Genomic DNA, 25,630 nt, shown 5'->3' on the forward strand with positions numbered 1-25,630 from the left:
TTTTTTTTTCTTTCAAAATAGAATCTGTGTCTAGAGCCAATAATTAAACACCTGTAAGAATTATATGGTACTAAGCACCTGATGTGTTTCATCAAACACGTAGAAACTCATTTCTGTACCCAAAATAATACAAGGAAGCTGTCACTTTCTTTTGGAGAACAGAGTCAGCTTTGAGATGCCACACCCCTGGGCCTCGTGGTGAGGTCTGGGAATTCTGCAAGAGAATGTAATACAGAGCTTGTCTTGAAGGCTGGAGTCAGAGTCTGAGGTCAGCCTCTGACCACAATGGCCCAGGGGCCCCTCTGTGTGTCTTAACCACACAGATGCACGTTTCATTGGAAAACCAGACAAGGAAAATATGGTTCCAAGAAACTAAAACTACAAAAGAGCAGATGCCACACCCTTTCTCACAGAAAGCAGAAAGTTGACTTATGGGGCAATGGATGGTGACAAGGAACACTTTATAAAACACCTCTACCTGTTTTAAGAAGGATATTAGCTATGAATTGTTTATTTTTGGATTAGCAAATTATTTTCCATGACAAAATGCTCTGAGCATGTTTACTATGCAAAATTACAGATTAAGGGGCACCTGGGTGTCTCAGTCAGTTAAGCATCTGCCTTCAGTTCAGGTCATGATCCTGGGGCCCTGGGATCAAGGCCCTCTGCAGGGAGCCTGCTTCTCCCTCTCCCTCTGCCCCTCCTTCTGCTTGTGCTCTCTCTTGCTCTCTCAAAAAAATAAATAAAATCGTTTTTAAAAATACAAATTAAATACAAATGTAAAATAAAATCTGACTATTTGAGGGGCACCTGAGAGGCTCAGTCAGTTGAGCATCTGACCCTTGTTTTTGGCTCAGGTCATGATCTCATAGTTATGAGATCAAGCCCAAGGCTCCATGTTCAGTGGGAAGTCTGCTTGAGGTTTTCTCCTTCTCCCTCTGCCCCTTTCTCCCCTAAAATAAATAAATCTTTTTTTAAAATCTGACTATTTGAATAAAGTATAAACTTGCTTAGGTAGAGACACTTTAAAAGCAGCTGTGAAAGGAGAATCTTGCTTGCTGGAGGCCATCAGAGGTCCACATGAGGACCTATTGCCACCAGCTCTTGATTCAAGCCCAAGAATAAGCCAATGTTTATACCAAGCTTGGTGAGCCTGTCATAAGACAACCCAAGGGGCACCTGGGTGGTGCAGTGGTTGAGCATCTGCCTTTAGCTCAGGGTGTGATCCCAGGGTCCCAGGATAGAGTCCCACAATAGGCTCCCTGCAGGGAGCCTACTTCTCCCTCTGCCTGTGTCTCTGCCTCTCTTTGTGTGTCTCTCATGAATAAATAAATAAAATCTTAAAAAAAAAAAAAGAAAAGAAAAGAAGTACCCTTGAGAGGCCAACCTTTGGCACCACCACATTGTATGCAAAGATCTGGACCAGAAGGGGCAAGGTAGCAATGGATAACAGTCCGTTAGACTGGATGGAACCAGTGGATTCAAAAGGTCCCAACAAAACAGCAGCAGCTGAAACCAGGGCCTACCAGTAGATGCCATGCTTTTCCCAGTTTGTCCCCATCTGGGAAGAAAACTCCCTTGAAAAAGTAAGCCCCTGGAGTCTTGTCATTTGTAAAGATTTCAGGGGCAGCTAAGTGGCTCAGTCAGTTAAGTGTCCGACTCTTGATTTTGGCTCAGGTCATGATCTTAGGGTCCTAGGATCAAGTCCTGCACTGGCTTCCATACTCAGTACAGATTGAGCTTGGGATTCTCTCTCTCTCTCTCTCTCTGTCTCTCTCTCTCTTTCCCCCTCACCCTCTGCCCCTGTCCCTGCTTGCATTCTGTCTCTAAAATAAATAAATAAAATCTTGGGCAGCCCAGGTGGCTCAGCGGTTTAGTGCTGCCTTCAGCCCAGGACGTGATCCTGGAGACCCAGGATCGAGTCCCACATCGGGCTCCCTGCGTGGAGCCTGCTTTTCCCTCTGCCTGTGTCTCTGCCTCTCTCTCTCCCCCTGTGTCTCTCATGAATGAATGAATGAATGAATAAATAAATAAATTTTTAAGAAGTAAATAAATAAATAAAATCTTTTAAAAAATTGTAAAGGAGATTTAAATAAGGGATCTTAAATTTATTGGCATGTAGGGATTCAAGTGATGAGAAATTTTTTAAAAGCATGACCAAATGTATACCTTTTTTTTTCTGCTTTATATATTTGTTTTAATTGGAGTTCAATTTGCCAACATATAGCATAATACCCAGTGCTCATCCCATCAAGTGCCCCCCTCAGTGTATACCTTAAGGTAGTGAGGTAGTTCAGGAGATCCCATTCAATCTGCACATCCATTCTAAGAGGTAACTACTATCATTCTCACTTCACAGATAAGTAAACAAAGACCTATTAGGGTCATATGATTTTTCCAAGGTTATTAGATAAGTAAATTAACATTAGGATTTAAATCCTAGTCTAATTCTCCACCTGTCCTCATCCCCTGGAACACACTGATGGGAAGCAATGAAAATATTCGATAGCAGGATCATTCTGAAAAGACTGGCATTCAGTTAAACATAGCTCAGAGATAAAACATCACAATTTGGCATAAACATGGAGAAATAAACCAACTAATCCCCAATCTCTAAATTTATTACATGTGCTCACAAGCTTAAAATGCACCTGAATATGTGCAACATGTATGCACCTTAATTTTGAGATCCAGCTGTACAAATCACAGGAAACATTTTCATGCATTCCTATTTACTGCAAATAGAATTAGAGGTCAAAGATATTCTTTAAGAAAATCAACTGAGGGAAGCCTGGGTGACTTAGCGGTTTAGCACCGCCTTCAGCCCAGGGCGTGATCCTGGAGACCTGGGATCGAGTCCCGTGTCGGGCTCCCTGCATGGAGCCTGCTTCTCCCTCTACCTATATCTCTGCCTCTCTCTCTGTGTCTCTCATGAATAAATAAATAATCTTAAAAAAAAAAAAAAAAAAAGAAAAGAAAACCAACTGAAAAGCCCAGCCTCTTCTGTCTGGAATAATAAAGGCTGAAGGGAAAGTGCCAAAAGGAAAGGTAAATAAACATGGCTAAGGAATTGTTAACCAAACTCTGAAAATTAGTATAAGGGGAAATATCCAGATGCTTGAAGGACATAAAATATCCTATAGGTTCTAGGATACCTAGCTGGCTCAGTTCGTAGAGCATGTAACTTTTGATCTTGGGGTCTTGAGTTCAAGCCCCATGTTGGGAAGTAGAGCTTATTTAAAAAAAAGATTAAAGAAAAAATCCTATAGGCTCCAACAGTTTAGGTAAACTCATGAGGTAGATTCAAAACAAAAGGAAATTATGTATTTAATCCAAACTAATTATTTATTCATTTAATCCAAATTAGTTATTTATCTAACTCAAAATTAAAGGAAACTGACAGTAAGAAAATAGACTGTTACATGACACAAGGTAAAAAACCTAATTCTAGGGATGCCTGGGTGGCTCAGTGGTTGAGCGCCTGCCTTTGGCCCAGGGTGTGATCCTGGAGCCCCAGGATTGAGTCCCACATCAGGCTCCATGCATGGAGCCTGCTTTTCTCTCTGCCTGTGTTTCTGCCTCTCTCTCTCTCTCTCTCTCTCTCTCTCTCCCCCCATCTGTGTCTCTCATGAATAAATAAAACCTTTAAAAAAAAAAACTAATTCTAAAAAAATAAAATAAAATAAATTTTTTAAAAACTAATTCTAGGGGCTGCCTGGGTGGCTTAGTCCATGGAGTGTCTGCCTTCGGCTCAGGTCATGATCCTGGGGTCTTAGGATCAGGCTCCCTGCTCAGCAGGGAGTCTGTTTCTCCCTCTGCCCGCCCGCTGCTCAGGTTCTGTCATGTTCTCTCTCTCAAATAAATAAATAAAATATTTTTAAAAACAAACTTAATTCTATATTCTTTTTGAAAAACAAACCTCAAAAATACCATCATCTTGCAGAAAAAAACAGCCCAGTATTTGAACGAAAATTCACAAGTTCACAATCATAGAGAAAAAAATACACAGAAATCAATATCACTAATAATTGTTAAAGTACATTAAAACAAGTTAATATGTGCTATCACTATGAAAACAATTTTAAGATGAATATCCCTTGTTGATAAAAGTTAAGTGAAAGTATATTCTTATACTGCAGGAAGAATTGAAAATTCATATAACCTTTCAGGGAAAAGCCTGGCACTTTGTACCAAATAGCCTTTGTCACTATAAGTATAAAAAGCTGTCTTGATAAATAACCTACAATACTAAAAAAATTTATTAATTTGGGAGGGGAAATGTGTCTATTTATAATGGCATTGTTATTTATAAATACATTCTTATCTACAATACCATGACTATTTATAAATGCAGAAAGCTGGCAATTTAAATCCCCAAAGTGAAATAAATTTAAGTAAATTATGATTCAATGAGATATTATGGAGCTATTTAAAATGTAAATATTTTGAAAATGAAAAATGTTTATGTTAGAAGGTAAAGCAAAAAAAAAAAAAAAGATAGGTAGATATAGGTAGGAATAGAATGCTTCCAGCCATGTTAAAATAATAAGATGGCTCAGTCAGCAGAGCATGCAACTCTTGATCTCAGGGTTGTGAGTTCGAGTCCCACACTGAATCTAGAGAATGAATGAATGAATGAATGAACAAATAAATAAATCCTTAAAATAATAAATAATAATAACATAAAGACACCAAATTTAATTCTAAAATTTTCACAGTGATTGCTTCTATATATAGGATTCCATACAGAAACAGTTGTGAATTACTGTTTTGTAATTAAGAAAAAGGAGCTGAAGAAAAAGGAGCAGAGATAGAGGAAATTGTGGTTATTTTAAGCAGTTCCAAAAAGTTGGTAACAGTCTGATGATTCTGAGCAGCCAGACTGCTGAGATGACTCAATCACTGTCTTTGTTCTTTGGTTTTTATAAGGGAGGCTCACAAATACCAAAGGTTCCAGAAAGAGATACCTGCAGAAAATGGAATGTAAGGGCGTGAGAAGGACTGATGGGCCAAGTCAGAACATAGACAAGTGGGCTGACAAACTCTTGATCCTGAGACAGTACCTACTCCACCTTCAGAATAAAATAACCAGAAGGGAAAATGAAGCACCTAGAATCAACTGGAAAGACGTGTTAACCTGCACAGGTGGCATGCTATTTATAATAGTATTTGTGGTCCTTTTCCCAATGACCTTTTCTGATGTCAGCTCATTAGATCAGATGTTATTAAGATTAGAACCATAAAATTTTTTGATATAAATTTTTTTAAATTTTTTAATAGATTATAACCATAAATTTTCATAGACGTTGGGGCACCTGAGTTGCTCAGTCAACTAACCAATCGACCCTTAGTTTCAGCTCAGGTCATGATCTTGGGGTCTGGAATCAACCTCTGCACCAGGCTGTGCTTGGCATAGGGTCTGCTTTAGATTTTCTCTCCCTCCCTTCCCCCTCTGCTCCAACCCCTGCTAATGCTCTCTCTCTCTCTCAAATAAATAAATAAAATACTTAAAAATTTTTTTCACAGACTGAACCCTAGAATTATGAGAAGAAAACCTTGTAATGAATATGACTAATTGGATTCGTCAACCACTAGAGCAAATTACTGATACTGATTTTCTGTGATAATAACATTAAAAACAACTACCACTTATTCTTTCCTATGTACCAGGTCTTATGATAGGTCTCTTACATGTGAAGGGTAGTAGAATATGCTACACCAAAATATGCCACTTTGGCATAAGGATTATTTTGAGCAAAAGGCAACTGAGAAGAAGCAGATACAAGAACAGCTCCCTGTCCCCCCTCTATCTGCCTAAAGACAGACATAAATTGGTAAAGGTGTCTCCCTTTCCCTTTCTACCAGGAATGACAGAAGCTAACCCCAAGATACACCTCTAGACTCTTACCAGCCCAGAGAAATCTACATCAGAGGAATCTACATACAAACCGTGCTAAAACTAGCCCTTACCTACCATTAGTTCCCCTATATATTTGCCTTCCCACAATTTTCCTGCCCTATAGGCTCAAAGTCCTTTCTCTTCATCTTGTTACTTCTCTATTCTTTTAAGATGATATATAAACCCAAGTTCTAACACCTCTCTGAGTTACTCATTTCTGAGGGTTCCCATGTGTATTTGCAATGCACATGTTAATAAACTTCATTTTCCCTTGTTAATCTGTCTTTTGGTCTAATTTACAGGGTCCCAGTTGGAGAGTCCAAAATGGGGAGGGAAAAAAAATGTTTTCCTCCCCTACACATGTCTCAGTTAATCCTCCCAACAATCCTATCATTCAGGTACCATTATTATCTTCATTTACCCATGAGAGCAGAGAAAGTTTTAGAGGTTAAACAATCTGCCATGAGCTAAGCTAAGAAATAATAAGCAAGATCATAGGAGTCAAATCTAGGGTTCATACTATACATAAAAAATAGATGAAGTAATAAAAGTTCATGAGTTCCACTTATATAAAATATTATTCCTGGGACGCCTGGGTGGCTCAGTGGTTGAGCATCTGCCTTTGGCTCAGGGCATGATCCTGGAGTCCCGGGATCAAGTCCCACGTTGGGCTGCCTGCATGGAGTCTGCTTCTCCCTCTGCCTGTATCTCTGCCTCTGTGTGTGTGTGTGTCTCTCTCATGAATAAATAAATAAAATCTTTTAAAAATATATTATTCCTGCCACTCAAACTATATGTCACATCCTGGTCATTATTCTTCACTTTCCTACACCTCTAACTCACAGGCCTTATCAGGTGCGGCAACAGGTGTACAGAAAACGTGTTGACGGACATTGTGAAAGAATAATAGCCATGCTGAAGAGGGGAATATCCTAATTTACATGTCTGAATAGCTCTTATTTTGAAGTAGCTACCCAATTCAAACACTCATGATCCTAAATTCAAGAAATAATCCCTAGCATTTGCTATAGGTTGTAAGCTATTTTATAGTGGCCTCCCTAAAAGAATATATAAGCAAACAAATCTTTGACCACATAACTGAACTGCCCCCCCAAAAAAAGGGTAGGACCAGGGAAAGCCACACACTTTTCAGTAATGCTGAAAATGGTTCTTTTTTTTTTTTTTGGTCTCATTTAATTTTTTTTTTATTTTTTTTTATTTTTTTTTAATTTATTTTTTATTGGTGTTCAATTTACTAACATACAGAATAACCCCCAGTGCCCGTCACCCATTCACTCCCACCCCCCGCCCTCCTCCCCTTCTACCACCCCTAGTTCGTTTCCCAGAGTTAGGAGTCTTTACGTTCTGTCTCCCTTTCTGATATTTCCCACACATTTCTTCTCCCTTCCCTTATATTCCCTTTCACTACTAGAAAATGGTTCTTTATATACTTTACTTTTATATATTTTCAACAGAGGTTAAACCCTAAATCCTTTGCTTGAAAAGGATCAGAAGTGTTTTTTCTCCACCCTCCACTGCTAAGCCAGAGGACACACACCTAGAACTCTGACCAAAATTAATCAAAATAAAGGGTGCTGTGGAGCTCAAGCGTCTACATTTTACAGGAAAACCGGGGATCAACTGCAAGCATCTGGTATATACTTCCAGATTTTTGATCTGACATTTTCTAGCTACTGCCTGGAACATTTTAAGTGCTCAATAAATATTAGCTATTGTGTTAGTTATTATTATTAATAACATCTGTTGCATCTAACCCAGAAAAATAACAATGTCAGTATCAAAAATAAATAGTCTCCTTTGCTCCTGCTTCTAATTTTCTAATTTTTCAAAACCTTGTATCATAGCTTAGAAAATTTCTTTCAAATACTAAAAGAGCCATAAGGGGTAAAAGATATACAGAAGGATAGATATCTATATCTATATACACACACACAACTTGTCATGTGATTTCATGATAAAAGAAAACTGCCATTAGGAAATAAGCCTCCTCTTATCTTGAAGGAAATTATGTCAGCTATTTCCACAATTCATGTAAATCAATTTCAATATGTTAAACTACACTGCCAGATTTCTAAAGGCCATTCTCCTGGGAACACCTGATCTCTGATAAAACAGCGCTTCTGGGGAAGGAGGTGGTATAGGTAACACGGCCCAGTAAATGTTTGTATGTTGGGTTCATGTTGTGCTTATCCTACCTGTTCTACATATGTGGTGAAAGGAGGAGACTAAATTCCAACAGTAAATAGTCCTCTGGTGAGCAATCTCTAACACAATGAGAGGAAGTCTGCTTCTGGAACTTGGAAGGAGTTGCTTTGACAGAAAGTTAATTCGATGTAAGACAAAATGACACCAGCAATTGCAGTCCATGAGATGATGACACCTACATTCCAATGCTGTGAAAGTTGCAAGGAGCAAAACAAGTCCTCAGAGTGGAGGTGGATAATTCAAAGAGGAGAGGGACTGAAACTGTAAGGAGACATGAATAGAAGGTAGAAGCCTACTAGAAAATTGGAAAATAGAGCCTGAGACTCCCAGTACATTGACAACACTGCCTTCCCTAGGAATCAATTAAGACTAATGGGATCCCTGGGTGGCGCAGCAGTTTGGCGCCTGCCTTTGGCCCAGGGCGCGATCCTGGAGACCCGGGATCGAATCCCACGTCGGGCTCCCGGTGCATGGAGCCTGCTTCTCCCTCTGCCTATGTCTCTGCCTCTCTCTCTCTCTCTCTCTGTGACTATCATAAATAAACAAAAAAAAAAAAGAAAAAGACTAATATGTTATGTCCATAATTCCAAAAAAAAGTAAGCCACAATCACTAGGTTCTTCTTATAGGTTCTATTAGTTCTGAAGTACAATGAAAACATCTCTAAACTTCCCTAACAATGTCCTTATTGTCTGTTCCTTCCCCTTTTGTCTCCCAAATGAAGTGAAAGAAAATTATAAATGATTTTCACTTTGAGGTTCCTAATGGTGGATTGATGGCTAAGTGAAGTCTGAATAGTTTCAGCAACTCCTTGGCCATCTTCCCCCAAATACCAAAGGAAGAATGCCATGTCTGTGGCCCAAGACCACCTGTGAGACTAAAGGGCCAAACTTTTTCATGATATGTATCTATCCATCATGGTATGCCAACTGTGTTATGGTTAATGGTGTATTATTTAGCCATTGGTTGCAAGATCCAGACTAGAGACAACTGAAATCCTGGACTTGGAGCAGTTGCAATAACCAGATACAATTTTGAGAAATAAATGAGGGGGGTTTATAATACAGAAAGAAGAGTATGAGTGATTATAAGTAGCCAAAAGAATACAGGAGACATCTAACTCATGACAATTGCTGCCCAGCACTCATCCTCCTCCTGTCACGGTCTGCATTTCGTTTGGGGAAATACCCTACCCCAGCCATGCAGTCTGATCCAAACTTCTGTTTCAGCAATGTGTCCTGAGTTGCTTAAACCAATCAGCTAAATCAGGGTTTCTCAGTCTGACACCAGTGACACTTGGGGCTGCAAATTTCTTTGTTGTGGGGGTATGTCCTATGTGTTGTGGGGGTATGTCCAATGCATTGTGGGATATTTAGCAGCATCCCTGGACTTTATTCATAAGATGTCTTTATGATATCCTGTAGTTAAGACAGCCAAAAAGGTTTAAAGAAATTGCCAAATGTCCTGAGGGAAGGGGGAAGCAAAAATCACCCTTCATAGAGAACCACTGAGCTAAAATCACCCCTCATTCCAAATTTTAGTAAAGGACCTACGTGCCCCATACCAGCCATATTCTCCAATATTTGCTTAATAGGCCATACAGACAACCAGGCCAAAGGAGAACTAAGCATAGTCTTCTGAAAAGGTTAGACTTTGAATTCACATGGATCTAGAATTCCATCTCAGTTTCACCTCTTTTTCTTTAAGATTTCATTTATTTCTTTGAGTCAGAGAAAGAGAGAGCACAAGCCAGGGAAGAGGCAGAGGAAGAAGGAGAAGCAGACTCCCCCACTGAGCAGGGGGCCCAACATAGGGCTCAATCTCAGGACCTTGCGATCATGACCAGAGCCAAAGGCAAACACTTAAACCAACTGAGCCACCCAGGAGCCCTCAGTTCTACCTCTTTTAAAGCTGTGTCACCTTAGGGAGGTTACTTTAGGGAGGTTATTTTAGTTTTGGAAGAATTAGGGGTTAGGTGAAGGAGCTAATTTGGAAGAGCATATGACTCGACCTCTGGGTTGTGAGTTCGAGCCCTTCATTGGGTGTAGAAATTACTTTAAAAAAAAAAGAGACATAAAAGCATATATAGGGAGGAACAGGAGAAATCAAATCCTCTGATCACTCTCTCCCAAAGTGGCACTTTTTCAAGAATTTTTAAGATAACACAGATGACCCCTAGGTTTTTGGTCTACAAAATGGAATGGAAGCAGCACCATTTACTGGAATGAAAAAGAAGATTATTCTGAAGACCATGATGAAAAAAGGCTAGAGAAGCCAAGTATAGTAAGACCCCAGTAATTTGTCTGAGATGACACAGCTATTAAGTGGTCTAACTGGTGTTCAATCCTAGGTGGCCCATGCCCTACACTGAATGTCCTAAATCTGTTCTACACTGGATGTAAACAGTACTTAAAGACAGAAAACAAAGGAAGAGTTCTTTTCTCCCCTTCATGCTTGCTGCCCTGTCAATCATTGACTTAAGATCTGCCCTGTCCCCAAACTTCCTCCTCTGATGTTAGAACTCTGCTCTGCTCTATTATTGAGCTTTCTCTTTTGTAGGGTTGTTGTGAGGACTACAGGGTATAAATAGAGCACCCAAAAGAGCTTCTACATCTAAGTTTTTATTATATGGGGTTTTTTTCTTTTCTCTTTTCCCTTCTCTCTTCCTCCTCTGACCCTTGAGAAAATATTTTCATTGAAGAAATTTTTATCAACTGAAAAAAATGAAGATCCTCTCCAAAAATTTCAATTATTTACTATTAAGTTTCTATACCATAATATTTTTCATTAAAAATAAAATACAGCATGCAATTCACCTAGGGTTTTGTTATCTAAGCCATTTTCCCCTAAAGGTCTGCCTCTTCTACACTGCCAAACGAAGTTTCAGAATGTTCACTACCACCCCCTCGGTCATTCTGCATACTCCTGCTGGATGAGCTCAAAGACACCTATGGTTTCACCTTTCTTCTCTAAGCTCACTCCTTCTTGAATAGCATACCTGTAAAGTCCACTGCTACTAGAGATCTCCACTCATGTCTACCAAGAACCTCATATACCAACATACCTAAAATTACTGTATCTCCACACACCCAAGACAATTCTTCCTTTCCCAAACCCATGACCTGGAGTTCATCCTACATTCCTCCCTTTCCTTCACCCACATCTTCTCTCTCAACCACATCCAATCCATGACACTATCTTGTGGTTCCTACTTCTTCTGTGACTCCGAAGTCAGACATGTATTAGCCATGCCACCTTTACTTCCTTAAGCTATGAGCTGTCACATCTAAATTACTGGGAGGGCTCTTCACATGAAAGACAGAGATAAAAATTAACAGAAAAACAGTGTTGAGTAAACACATACAATGCAGGGAAAGGAATCTATTTCATGAACTCAGAGAGCTAAGGGAAAATAGTTTATGAATAGATTATGAATAAAACAGGCTAGTTTTTAAAAATGAGAGGAGTAAGCCTTCAGAGGAAAACATGAATAGCAGAAATAAAAAACTTAACAATGAATGAAACTGAGAGCTTCTTCCAGAAACTGGAGCAAAAGACAAAACACAGAAAGCAGGAGAAAAAAGATAAAAAATTAGAAGGCCAGTGCAGAAGATGTAGCATATGAATAATAGTACTTCCAGAATGTATAGAGAAGATGAAAAGGTGGAAATATCTACCAAAAAATTTAATGTAATTTCTCAGAACTGAAAGAAATGAATTTCCAGATTGCAAGGGCCTGTGTAGTACTAAGCACAATGGGTAATGGTAAGAGAAGCTAATCCTGTGTTAGTGCTTACACTGTGCCAGGCACTGCTCTAGGTGCTTTACATATTTAACTCATTTACTTGTCACAACTATCACTACCCACTTTTGTTTTGTTTTGTTTTGTTTTGTTTTGTTTTGTTTAGAGAGAAAGCACATGAGTTGCGGGAGAGGCAGATGGAAGGAAAAAAATCTTAGGCAGGCTCCATGCCTAATGCAGAGCCCAACACAGGGCTTGATTTCATGACCCTGAGATCATGATCTGAGCTGAAATCAAGAGTCAGATGTTTAACCAACTGAGCCACCCAGGTGCCCTTATTACTACCCACTTTTTTACAGAAGAAGAAACTAAAGCCCAGGAAAGTTAAATAATTTGTCCAAGATGACACAGCTTAATAAGTGGTGGAACTGGTATTCAATCCCAGGTGGCTCATGCTCTACACCCAATGCTCCAAATCACTGTGCTACATTATTAGTCCTATACCATGATTCCTATCAGAACAGTAGGATCTAGAAGAAGATGCTATAGCTTCCAGAGAGAAAAAAAAAAAGCAGGTCTCAAGGAAAACATCCAGGCTTTGGGATGCTCACTAACAATATTAAAAATTAAAAAGAAATACACAAATTTTTCACAATTTTAAAGGAACATCCTTTACAACCTATAATCCCACACTCAGCTAATCTATCAATGAAATCTGAGAGTAAAATACAGACTTCGGACAGACCTCAAAAAAATTTCCTCCCATGCACCCTTCCTCAGGTCACTCCTGGAGGATATGCTCCACTGTAATTTAAAAAAATAATATTAAACTGGCCTCCCTTAGCCACCGGTGCTCCCGACTCATTGCCTTAGGAGGGAGCAGCCAGCGAGCCTGTATCCTGTCAGTGGGGTTCAAGGCCAGGCTGCCATAGCCACCTTCTTCTGGTACCTGGGCCCCAGGGAGGAGCCAGGGCCGGAGCGTGGTGAGCAGACTGGCCCCGGAGAGCTGACACCACTGGACACGAAGGCAGAGGCGCTCCTCTGGAGGTCGCCAGGAGGCGGGAGGAAGCTGACAAGACCATGTCGGGGAGGAACCTCCACCTCTCCACCACCAAACATGTCATCAAAGCTGTTTCCTTTCCTCTAACCCAACAGCTTACTTTGAAGGAAGTATTTGAGAATGGGAAATTGATGTTTTGAAAAACCATTTGGTGAAGGAAGGGCAACTGGAAGAGAAAATAGACTTAAAGATAATCAATGATGGGACTGCCATCCTGAGACAAGAGAAGACCATGATAGAATTAAAGGCTCCAATCACAGTGTCTGGTGACATTCATGGACAACTCTTTGACCTGATGAAGTTGTTTGAAGTTGGAGGATCACCTAGTAACATACACTACCTCTTTCTGGGTGACCATGTGGATAGAGGCTATTTCAGTATAGAGTGTGTGCTGTCTTTATGGAGTTTAAAGATTAATCGTGCCAAAACGATATCTCTGCTTTGAGGAAATCATGAAATCAAGAAGGCATCTTATAGACTATTTCACCTTCAAACTGGAATGTCGAATTAAATATTCTAAAGAGGTGTATAATGCATGTATGGAGACATTTGACTGTCTTCCTCCTGCCGCCCTCTTAAACCAGCAGTTTCTGTGTGTACATGGAGGGATGTCACCTGAAATTACTAGTTTAGATACATTAAGAAATTAGACAGGTTTAAAGAATCTCCAGGCTTTGGGCCTCTGTGTGACCAGCTTTGGTCCGATCCTTCAGAGGATTATGGCAATGAAAAGGCTTTGGAGCACTGTACCCACAACACTGTCCAAGGGTGCTCTCATTTTTACAGTTACCCTGCAGCTTGTGAATTTTTGCTGAATAATACTTTGTTATCAATAATCAGAGCCTGTGAAGCCCAGGATGCTGGGTATTGAATGTACAGGAAAAGCCAAATGACAGGCTTTCCATCACTCATTACAATTTTCTCTGCCCCCAATTACCTAGATGTCTATAATAATAAAGGTAAAGGAGTCCAACGAAAAAAATTAATAATAATAAACCAAGAAAGAGGGTAGTCAGACACAGAAGAAACAGGAGCACCTACATCAAAGAGTGTGAAGTGAATTCCCATAATGATAATGTAGAAGTCATAGAAGAGATACTTATGATTGTGAAAATAGTGCAGGGTAAAGCAGGATAAGACTTCTCAGAAGACTTCTCAGGAAGACAAAATGATAGAAGCCATCTGACAGAATAAGACTGACAACTAGCAAAGAGCTTGGAGTTGATTTAGTAATAAATACATTGTAAATTGGGATCCCTGGGTGGTGCAGCGGTTTGGCGCCTGCCTTTGGCCCGGGGCGCGATCCTGGAGACCCGGGATCGAATCCCACATCGGGCTCCCAGCATGGAGCCTGCTTCTCCCTCTGCCTGTGTCTCTGCCTCTCTGTCTCTCTCTGTGTGACTATCATGAATAAATAAATAAAATCTTAAAAAAAAATACATTGTAAATTAAGCAAATATTAACTCTAATTACTAAAATACTAAATATTGCACATACACACAATGGCAGGAAAAATAATAGTAGTCTACTACATAGCTCAGCTGTGAAGTATTTACATATAATAATATTCACAGAATAATATCATAATAACATTAACATTTAATACTGATCTAACCAAAATTATAATCTATATTTACAGTTAGATAGAAATGGTATGTTGGTGTGTTGAGGATGGAAGAAAGAAATGGGGGGAAAAAAAGCTATCTTCTATACTGGGAAGTCAATACCTAAAAAGCAAAAATCCAAGAAGTAGCAAAATCAAAGTATTATTTAGAGATACAAAGGTAAATAAAACAAGTAAAAGAAAAAAATTAGTTGCCTCCATAGAAGTGGAAATGAGTGGTAAGGATCCACAGAGCTATTTGTTTGTTTTTTTTTAAAAGATTTTATTTATTTATTTATTTGAGAGAGAGCACGAGCCAGGGAGTAGCAGGCTCCCCGTTGAGCTGGGAGCCCGGCTCAGGGCTCAATCCCAGGACCCTGAGATCATGACCTGAACTGAAGGCAGAGGCTTAACTCACTGAGCCACACAGATGCCCCAGAGCTACTGTTTCTAAAAATAAAAAAACAAATTTTATTTTACTCTTTAAAATACATTCATAACTGATAATATTTTTTAAGTTTTTATTTTAATTCCAGTTAGTTAACACAGTGTTAGGTTAGTTTCAGGTGTACAATATAGTGATTCAACAGTTCCATACAACACCTCGTGCTCATCACAAGTGTACTCCTTAATCCTCATCACCTATTTAATCCATTCCCCCTCCCATCCTCCCTTCTGATAACCACAGTTTGTTCTAATTAAGAGTCTGTTTTCTTGATTTGTCTCTCCCTTTTTTCCTTTGCTCATTCGTTTGGTTTCTTAAGTTCCACATATGAGTGAAATCATGGTATTTGTCTTTCTCTGACTTCTTTCACATAGCATTATACTCTCTCACTCATCCACGTCATTGTAAATGACAAGATTTCATTCTTACTTATGGCTGAATGATATTCCAGCCATATATATATAAGACATATATAAGTTTTATATATATATAAAACACTTCATATATATATATATATATATATATATATATATATATATATATATATATAAAACACTTCTTTATCCATTCATCAATTGATGGATATTTGGGCTGCTTCCACCTTGGCTATTGTAAGTAATGCGGCTATAACCATAGGGGTACATATACAGAAATGATAATTTTTTAAAAGCGAAACAGTCTGAGTTCCATTGAAATTAAGAGGTTTTCTCAGTGGGACGCATGGGTAGCTCAGCAGTTTAGCACCTGCCTTCGGTCCAGGGCGTGATCCTGGAGTCCTAGGATCGAGTCCCGCATCTGGCTCCCTGCACGGAGCCTGCTTCTCCCTCTGCCTTTGTCTCTGCCTCTCTCTCTCTCTCTCTGGTCTCTCATGAATAAATAAGTAAGATCTTTAAAAAAAAAAAAAAAAAGAAGAAGAAGAAGAAGAAGAAGAAGAAGAAGAAGAAGAAGAAGAAGAAGAAGAAGAAGAAGAAGAAGTTGTTTTCTCAAGGATACCCAATGAGTCAGGGAAAGGGGGGAGGGGATTGGAACCCAGATCTATTAACTAAAACCTGAGTTTTCTTCCTACTACTGTCTTACATAAATCTGATTTTTATGAAATTAAACTTACTGGGGCGCATGGGTGGCTCAGTGGGTTAAGTATCTGCCTTCAACTGGGGTCATGATCCCACGGTCCTGGGGTCAAGCTCTGGTCAAGCCACACATAGGGCTACCTGCTCAGCAGGGGTCTGCTTCTCCCTCTCCTTCTGTGTTCGCTCTCTCTCAAGTAAGCAAATAAAATCTTTAAAAAAAAATTAAAACTTACTAATAGCAACAATGTTAAATACATTGTACAGATTTGTGGACTTTAGATTGAAAAATATTTCTAGTTTTCAAAAAAATTATTGGAGGTATTATCTCCAGTCCAGATGAAGTAGGTGACCCTAAAAGGGAAAGTATGAGCTACTCACTGGGATGTGAACTACAAAAACAAACACATAATTAATCCCATTACTGTCCAAAACAAATGTTGATACAGCTGGATATGATTAATTTTTTTAAAGAAAACAGTGAATTGGTTTTGATTTCTAAAGAAATAGAAACACATTGAATTTTTGCTAAAGACTGGTTTTTGGTTGTGTAGTTATAAAATGGTATTTCCCATATTTTAAGCAGTTAGCAACTCAGCTGTCATAATAATAACATGGACGGAGGGGGAAAAATAGTCAAATGAAAGAAAGAACAATTGGAGAGGACAGATGTGTAAAAAAGGTAGAGAGAAGTGGTACAACTGGGTAACAGATAATCCTGGACACTCAACCAAGAAACTTTGGGAGTGGCTCTGCTTGGCAGATAAGCATCTTATGTAAAGCAATTTGAATTTTATAACGCAAATCTGAACTAGAAATGTGGAGGTTCCACCTCCTCAAAGTTATCCAACCAAGACTATATATAGACCCCCCCCAACCATGTTCCTGACAGCTTTTTCCAGGCCTAAGGATCACTAAATGAAATGAGTCACTGACATAATAATTCCTAAGAGCAAATCACCTTCATGTGAGCCACCATATCATAGGTAGAAAAAAGTATCTGAAGATAATTCAGACAATAGCTTCTAAACATTCTGAAACAACAACCACCTAATACAACTGGCCAGTAAGAAGTAGAACTGTGAGGGCACCTGGGTGGCTCAGTCAGTTAAGTGTCCACCTTCAGCTCAGGTCATAATCTCACAGTCCTGGGATCAAGCCCTACAACTAGCTCTCTGCTCAGCAGGAAGTGTGCTTCTCCCTCATTCTCCTCCGGGCACTCTCTCTCTCTCTCACTCTCTCTCTCCCTCTCTTTCAAATAAATAAAATAAAATCTTAAAAAAAAAAAAAGTCAAACTGTAGGCCCACAGGGGTGGATTACGGCCCCTACGTACACTTTGATCAGTCCATCCCTTACAAATATTGGAAATATTCACATTTATGAAATTTCTATTTCTACAATTATAGATGAACTAATGTCTAGAATTTACTTCAAAATAATCTGGTGGGAGGCACTTGGGTGGCTTAGTTGGTTGGGAATCTGACTTTGGCCTGGGTCACGGTCTCAGGGTCCTGGGATCAAGCCCCTCACTGGGCTCCATGCTTAGCAGGAAGTCTGCTTCTCCCTCTCTGTCTGCCCCTCTCCTATGTCTCTCTCTCCCCGCCCCTCAATCTAACTTATTAAAAATATAATAAAATATGATAAAAAATAATCTGTTGGTTGGGACTTGAGAGGGTGGGGGTGGAAAGTGAGTAAGCATAAATGAAATAAAATTGGCCATGAGTTCAGAAGTGCTATAGAGTGATGGAGCATGAAAATTCATTTTCTTGTTTGGGCTACTTTTGTTACATTTGAAAAACACAACAACCAGTTGTGTTCTTTTTCCTCTTTATCTCCATTTTCTCTTGCAAAATTGGAAGATTTACCCCAGGAAAATATTGAATTGGAAGATTTTTTTCTGATACCATTCTAGGATGGCATCAAGAGACCAGAGCTAATGAAAAGTGAAGAGAGGGATGCCTGGGTGGCTCAGCGGTTAAGTGTCTGCCTTGGGCTCAGGGCATGATCCCAGAGTCCCAGGATTAAGTCCTGCATCAGGTTCCTTGCATGGAGCCTGCTTCTCCCTCTGCCTGTGTCTCTGCCTCTCTCTGTGTGTCTCTCATGAATAAATAAATAAAATATTTTTTAAAAAATTTTTTAAGTGAAGAGAGTCTAAGAGACTTGGGGGGTACCATCAAGAAGATACACATATACACATTATGGAAGTCTTAGAAGAATAGAAAAAGGAGCAGAGAGCCTATTTGAAGAAACAATGGCCAAAACTTCCCAAATCTGAGGAAGAATATGGATATTCAACTTTAAGAAGTTCAACAAACTCCAACTAGAGATTCACACTGAGTCATTTTATAATCAAATTTTTAAAAATCACAAAAGAATCTTGAAAGCAGTGAGAGAAAAACAACTCAGTGTGTATAAAGGTATTCCTAATAGGTGGCCAACAGACTTTTCAGCAGAAACCTTGCAGGCTGGAAGGGAGTAGAATAATATATTCAAAGTTCTGAAAGGAAAAAAACTGCCAACCAAGAATACCATATCTGGCAAAATTGAACTTCAAAAATTAAAGAGAAAGTAAGACTTTTTCAGATAAACAAAAACTGAGGCAGTTCATTATCACTACATCTGCCCTATAAGAAATGCTAAAGGGAGTCCTTTAATTTAAAACAAAATGGCATTAAACTGTAACACAAAAGCATCTGAAAGTATAGGTATCACCGGTAAAGGTAAATATATAAATACAGAATACTGTGATACTGTAATGGTGGAGTACTTTTAATTCTGGGATGAGATTTAAGAAACAAAATGTAAGAGATAACTGTAAGTTTACATTAACAGATATACAACAACAAAATATGTAACTTGTGACATTAATAACAATGTGAATGGAGTCAGAGATGTAAAGAAACAAAATTTTAGTGTGCAAATAAAATTTTTATCAGTTTAGAATAGATTTTTATAACTTTAAGACTTTTTTAAAGATTTATTTTTTTAGAGAGAGGGAGCAGGGGAGAGGCAGAGGGACAGAGAGAATCTCAAGCAGATTCCCCGCTGAGCACAGAACCCAAAGCAGGGCTCGATCCCATGACCCTGAGATCATGACCTGAGTTGAAATCAAGAGTCACTCACTTAACTGACTGAGCCACTGAGGCATCCCAACTTTAAGATATTTTATGTAAAATTACATTTTAGTTCAGCCTTAGCTCTACTGTAAACTGCTTGAGCCCATATTCGATCAAATCATGGTTGACTCTACTATAAAAAGGATACAGTACATAAAAAATACTTCATATTATGGACTTTTGACCATAAGTAAACTTTCAATCAATAATCAATAAATGGGGATCCCTGGGTGGCGCAGCGGTTTGGCGCCTGCCTTTGGCCCAGGGCGCGATCCTGGAGACCCGGGATCGAATCCCACATCGGGCTCCCGGTGCATGGAGCCTGCTTCTCCCTCTGCCTGTGTCTCTGCCTCATTCTCTCTCTCTCTCTGTGACTATCACAAATAAATAAAAATTAAAAAAATAATAATAATCAATAAATGTACACTGAGTGCCTACATGAGTTAGGCATAAGTATAGGCACTAGAGTACTAACATACGTAAGAAACCATTCCTGCTCTCATGTCATTTTAGGTGAGAGATATAAACATATATTATTCAAATTTATTTTCTGATATAGTTTCATTTCAATTATTATGGCATTAAACAATAGTTTTAAACGGGCTCAGAAATATCTGCCTATAATGTAGTTAGAAGAATATTAAAGCTGCAAGCAGGCATTTTTCTTTCTAGAGAATAAGGGGAAACTAAAGTTTTCTCAAATCCCAAATTTTCTCAAGAAATATTAATGTTTTATTCCAAGAGTACCTGGTTGGCTCAGCCAGTTAGTTAGGCCTCTGCCTTTAGCTCAGGTCATAATCCTGGGTTCCTGGGATTGGGCCCCAAGAGTCAGGCTCCCTGCTCAACAGGGAATCTGCTTCTCCCTCTGTCCCTCTCTGCACTCATGCCTACACACTCTCTCTCAAATAAATAAATAAATTCTTTTTTTAAAAGGATTTTATTTATTTATTCATAAGAGACACAGAGAGAGAGAGAGGCAGAGACACAGGCAGAGGGAGAAGCAGGCTCCATGCAGGGAGCTCAATGTGGGACTCAATCCCAGGACTCCAGAACACACCCTGGGCCGAAGGCAAGCACTAAATCTCTGAGCCACTCAGGCATCCCAATAAATTATTTTTAAAAGAGTTTTTTTTTTAAAGATTTTATTTTTTTATTCATAGACACAGAGAGAGAGGGGCAGAGACACAGACAGAGGGAGAGGCAGGCTCCACGCAGGGAGCCCGATGTGGGACTCGATCCCGGGTCTCCAGGATCACACCCCAGGCTGCAGGCGGCGCCAAACCGCTGCGCCACCGGGGCTGCCCTAAAAGAGTTTTTAAAACAAAAAATAAAATGTTCTCTTCTGAAAATCTTTTAGCAAGCAGACATACATTTCATTCATTTTCACAACAGCTCTGAAGAAATATAGAAGCATATAACTCATCCCCCCCAGTTAATGTGACTAACTAGGGTGGTAAGGCTCTGAAGTGAGGAGTAAGATATTTAAGGTTCCCCCACGGTTCCTGAGAGCAGACCATAAAATGGTATCTATGTTTCTGGACTGCACAGGAAAGGTATTACAATATGGCTTTTTGCACACAAATTTTCCATGCTTAAGAAAAAGACATGTGACAAACTGATTATCAGAAATTATTGTTTTTAAACAGAAGTGATCAGGAGATACCATAGGTACAATGGCCAGATTTTGAACTAAAAAATCAGGTCATATATGGTCTGGCACATATACATACATTCATATATTGACAAGAAAAAAACCCAATTCTTGAAAATTCAAGACTTTTGGTCTCCACAAAGATCAACAGAGTCAAGTCAATAGAATACATCTTTGATCCTGAGATTATAGCAGTACAAGGGTAGTAATGCTCACAGTAATTACCAGAATAACTATTAGAGTAGTTTTCATTGTGGTCCAGTTTCCATTTAATCCTCAAGACAACTTTAGAAGTAGGTACCAGTATCATCTCTGTTTTACATGTAAGAAAATTGAAGCTCAGAGACATAAAACAACTCTCCCAGGTCACATCCCTATAAGCAGCCAAGCTGAGAGCTGAAGGAGGCCATCAGATGTAAAGTATGAACTCTTAACCACTAGGCCATGAGGTCTTTCAGAACAAGGCTAAGAAAACATAAGATGCTAAACACCCACTGATTCATCTAACAAACAGTAAATTGTACTTAAATAGAACTATCATATCCAAGTACGCTGTATTGGGTTCAAATTCTAAGAAAATTGGTGCATGCTAGTCTACCATTTCTCTGCTAATCAAATCCTCATTCTCTAGTCTCTCTGTAAAATAAGCAATTTCCTTAAAATGAAGTCTTTGCATTTTCATGTCATTTTCACGTATGTATTATGTTCCACATGCTCCAAGGGCATTCCAGGGAAACTATGAAATTAGGCAAAAGGAAAAGATGATTTTTCTTTAGGGAAACAAAAGCAAAAAGTAAGTTCTAGTTGCTTTTTTTTTTTTTAAGATTTTATTTATTTATTCATGAGAGACACAGAAGAGAGGGAGAGAGAGAAAGGCAGAGACATAAGCAGAGGGAGAAGCAGGCTCCATGCAGGGAGCCCGATGTGGGACTCGATCCCGGAACTCCAGGATCACGCCCTCAGACGAAGGCAGGTGCCCAACCACTGAGCCACCCAGGCATCCCTCTACTATTTACTTTAAAGTACTACATGAAAGGGGTGCCTAGGTGGCCCAGTCAGTTATGCGTCCAACTCTTGATTTCAGCTCAGGTCTTGATCTCAGGGTCATGAGTTCAAGCCCTGCATTGGGCTGGCTTATTTATTTATTTATTTATTTATTAATAAAGTACTGCATGAGAATAGTAAATGATGGTTCATTGAACATTGGAAACTGAGGAGTTGCTAAAATGAAATCTAAAATTTTTCTTAACCAAACAAAATTTTTAGTCTATCATATTTCAAAGAATTTTTCTTGGGGTGCCTGGCTGGCTCAGTTGGTGGAGCATGTGACTCCTTATCTCAGGGCTGTGAGTTCAAGCCCCCATGTTGGATGTAAAGATTACTTAAAAATGAAATCTTTAAAAAAAAAAATGGGGGTGGGGGGGCCCTAGGTGGCTCAGCAGTTGAGCATCCCTTCAGCTCAGGGTGTGATCCTGGAGTCCTGGGATCGAGTCCTGCATCAGGATCCTTGCATGGAGCCTGCTTCTCCCTCTGCCTGTGTCTCTGCCTGTGTCTCTCATGAATAAATAAATGAAATCTTAAAAAAAAAATCGGGGGGCAGCCCAGGTGGCTCAGCGGTTTAGCGAAGCCTTCAGCCCAGGGTGTGATCCTGGAGACCTGGGATCGAGTCCCACGTCAGGCCTCCTGCGTGGAGCCTGCTTCTCCCTCTGCCTGTGTCTGCTCCCCTCTCTTTCTGTGTGTGTGTGTGTGTGTGTGTGTGTCTGTGTCTCATGAATAAATAAATAAAATCTTTAAAAAATAAAATAAAAATTAAATTTAAAAAATTGGGGGGTCACCCTGGTGGCTCAGTGATTGAGCATCTGCCTTTGGCTAAGGTGGTGATCCCGGGGTCCTGGGATTGAGTACCCCCTGGGGAGGCTGCTTCTCCCTCTGCCTATGTCTCTGCCCCACTCTCTCTCTATGTCTCTCATAAATAAATAAAATATTTCAATAAATAAATAATTTTTAAAATTAAAAAAAAATTTTCTCTCTCCTTTTGGTGTCTCAAAAATACAAATGCAAAATAGTATCTATGGGGCACCTAGGTGGCTCAGTTGGATAAGCATCTGCCTTCAGCTCAGGTCATGATCCCAGGCTCCTGGGACTGAGCCCTGCATTAGGCTCCCTGCTCAGTGGGGAACTCTGCTTCTCCCTCTCCCTCTGCCTGCCATTCCCCCTGAGCTCTCTTTGTCAAATAAATAAATAAAATCTTAAAAAACAAAAAACCAATATAGTATCTCTGGGTTAGAATTTCCTCTTCCCTTTGTGCCATTTTATAAAAATCATAATGAACAATCACATAAATGACTCAATTCCTGCTACTTTTTAATCTACTTACAGTGTCATCACTTGCAATACAAAGGAAGAAATATGTGGCAGGGACCCAGAAGATCCGTCAGAGCTGTTTCATCAACCCACAGGAGCCGGCTCATCCACCAGTAGGCATTCGTATGTCTGCACCAGAATATGCACAGCAAAAGGCTGGAGTGAAAGGTTGGAGACCTTCGTTGCCTTTAGATATGAAAAGCACAGAGTACAGATTTGATTATGAGATGATGATCACTTAGGTCAAAAAGGTCTTCCCAAACCAACTTGTGAAAGTGAAAGGCTGGAGACCTTCACTGCCTTTGGATGTGGAAAGCACAGTGTGCAGATTCCTGTATGAGATGATGATCACTTAGGCGGAAGAGGTCTTCTCAAACCAACTGGCCTTTCTCTTAGGGAAAACTGAATTTCCTCGGCTACATTTTCCTGACATTTCAAGTGATTCAAGCGCTTCATTTCATACTCCCTTTCAAGTTTGATGGCTGGAAAATAAAATACATGGAGCAATCCAACTGACATTTTTCACCAGGCATAATATTGTTAAAAACAAACATTTAACCACATGGCAAAACTCACATTCTTAAATACTAAATAAGAGGGGCTACACAGATGAAGGGTATGGATGCGAATGAACATATTTAAACATTTCTCTTGGGCAGCCTGGGTGGCTCAGCGTTTTAGCGCTGCCTTCAGCCTAGGGCCTAATCCTGGAGACCCGGAATCGAGTCCCACATGGGGCTCCCTGCATGGAGTCTGCTTCTCCCTCTGCCTGTGTCTGTGCCCCCCCTCCCCGTGTGTATCTCTCATGAACAAATAAAATCTTTAAAAATAAATAAATAAATTTTTCTCTGATAATAAGCAAAATAATACAGATAAAAATTGCTATTTCCTAAAACAGTTTATATAGAACTTACATTCTGCAGAAGGGAGGCGAACATTCTTAGTGGTTTTATTTTTTTTGAGGTGTACAGGACTACCAAATGTAATTTCTTCCAAGAAAGGCAACTTGATGTTGGCTAGGTTCGTGTACCAGGTCTTTGTAAGCAGTGCAAGTTCCCAAGGTTCCTGTCTGGGGCAAAAATTCACTAATTCATTCAATAAATATCACTAAGCATCTATTGTGGGATATACAGAAGACATCTTAATTCTCAGTTCCATTTTCCACTAGACTTTTTTTTTTTTTTAAGATCTTATGTACTTATTCATGAGAGACACAGAGAGAGAGAGAGGCAGAGACACAGGTAGAGGGAGAAGCAGGCTCCATGCAGGGAGCCCCACGTGGGACTCGATCCTGGGACTCCAGAATCACGCCCTGGGCCGAAGGCAGGCACTAAACCGTTAAGCCACCCATGGATCCCCGACATTTTGTTTATGAGAGGAATTCAGGATTTTCCAGAGTTGTAAATTTAGCCAGAGGAGAAGTCTTACATTAAACATATCAATGCATAATATATATATACTAATGTAGAGATATATTCAAAAATTATCATTAATCATAATGACAGGAACTTTTGATCAAAAACAGCCTCCCGGGATCCCTGGGTGGCGCAGTGGTTTGGCGCCTGCCTCTGGCCCAGGGCGTGATCTTGGAGACCCGGGATAGGGTCCCACGTCGGGCTCTCAGTGCATGGAGCCTGCTTCTGCCTATGTCTCTGCCTCTCTCTCTCTGTGACTATCATAAATAAATAAAAATTAAAAAAAAAAAAACAGCCTCCCTATAGTCAATCCGATCTTTCCATGTCTTTTAAGAGGATACGGTTTAAGAACTGTATGCTCCAATTCTTTTATGGCTGATCACAAATATGGTCATATTAGGGAAGGAAAAGAGGGAATAATCATGCATTGAGTGGAGTGGTTGGCATACACTAAGGCTTTGAGTGTGTGATCTTATTTTAATGCACCATGTGGGTAGACAAGAAAACAGAGACTCAGAAGTGAATTAAGAAACTGAGCTGGTACTTAGCCTAGGGATTGTTATTTAAAAGCACTAGTACCAAAAGAATCCTCAGAAAACTGGAGAAGGGGATGAAATCCCAAACTATAATATTAAAAATAATCACCACGAACTTCAAACAAATTGCTTTATGTATTTTAATTTGGAAATTTAAAATACCAACTCCATGCTTCTCATCTCATATAGTCAATATGAACTCATATGCACTAGGAAAGGAGAAAGACCTGCTTTGGTACAAGTAGAAGAAATGAGGATATTCCATACACAGGTCTACTTGTTTTCCTCCTTGCTACTTTATCACGTAACTTTAAGGAGCTACTTGAAGTCTACAATTATTATAAATGTATTTTAACAAGGGCACAAAGATGTATTTATAAGAATGTTCACTGAAGCGCTGTTTATAAAAATAATAATAATAATCTCACAAAATAGTCTTAATGTCTACCAAGAAGAGCCTGGTTAAAGAAACTGTGGTACATACATATAATGAAAGAATGAGGTTTA

At 39.5% G+C, this 25,630-nt stretch overlaps 1 protein-coding gene and 1 pseudogene across 3 annotated transcripts in view; one reads left to right on the forward strand and one right to left on the reverse strand.

Annotated features, from left to right (window-relative positions):
* C32H4orf36 (chromosome 32 C4orf36 homolog) overlaps positions 1-25,630 on the reverse strand; it is a 30,348-nt gene that overhangs the window by 438 nt on the left and 4,280 nt on the right. For all 3 annotated transcript variants that reach the window (XM_035709566.2, XM_035709567.2, XM_035709565.2), the window contains exons 3-5: positions 24,087-24,241; positions 23,464-23,654; positions 23,186-23,358 (exon numbers count right to left, since the gene is read on the reverse strand). In XM_035709566.2, coding sequence (XP_035565459.1) covers positions 23,521-23,654; positions 24,087-24,241 — 289 coding nt within the window. In that variant the 3' untranslated portion in view covers positions 23,186-23,358; positions 23,464-23,520. The remainder of the gene's footprint in view (positions 1-23,185; positions 23,359-23,463; positions 23,655-24,086; positions 24,242-25,630) is intronic.
* Positions 12,946-23,414, forward strand: LOC112645854 (serine/threonine-protein phosphatase 2B catalytic subunit gamma isoform-like; annotated as a pseudogene).

The sequence above is a fragment of the Canis lupus genome, chromosome 32 (genome assembly GCF_003254725.2).
Source record: "Canis lupus dingo isolate Sandy chromosome 32, ASM325472v2, whole genome shotgun sequence".
Classification (NCBI taxonomy): Eukaryota; Metazoa; Chordata; class Mammalia; order Carnivora; family Canidae; genus Canis; species Canis lupus.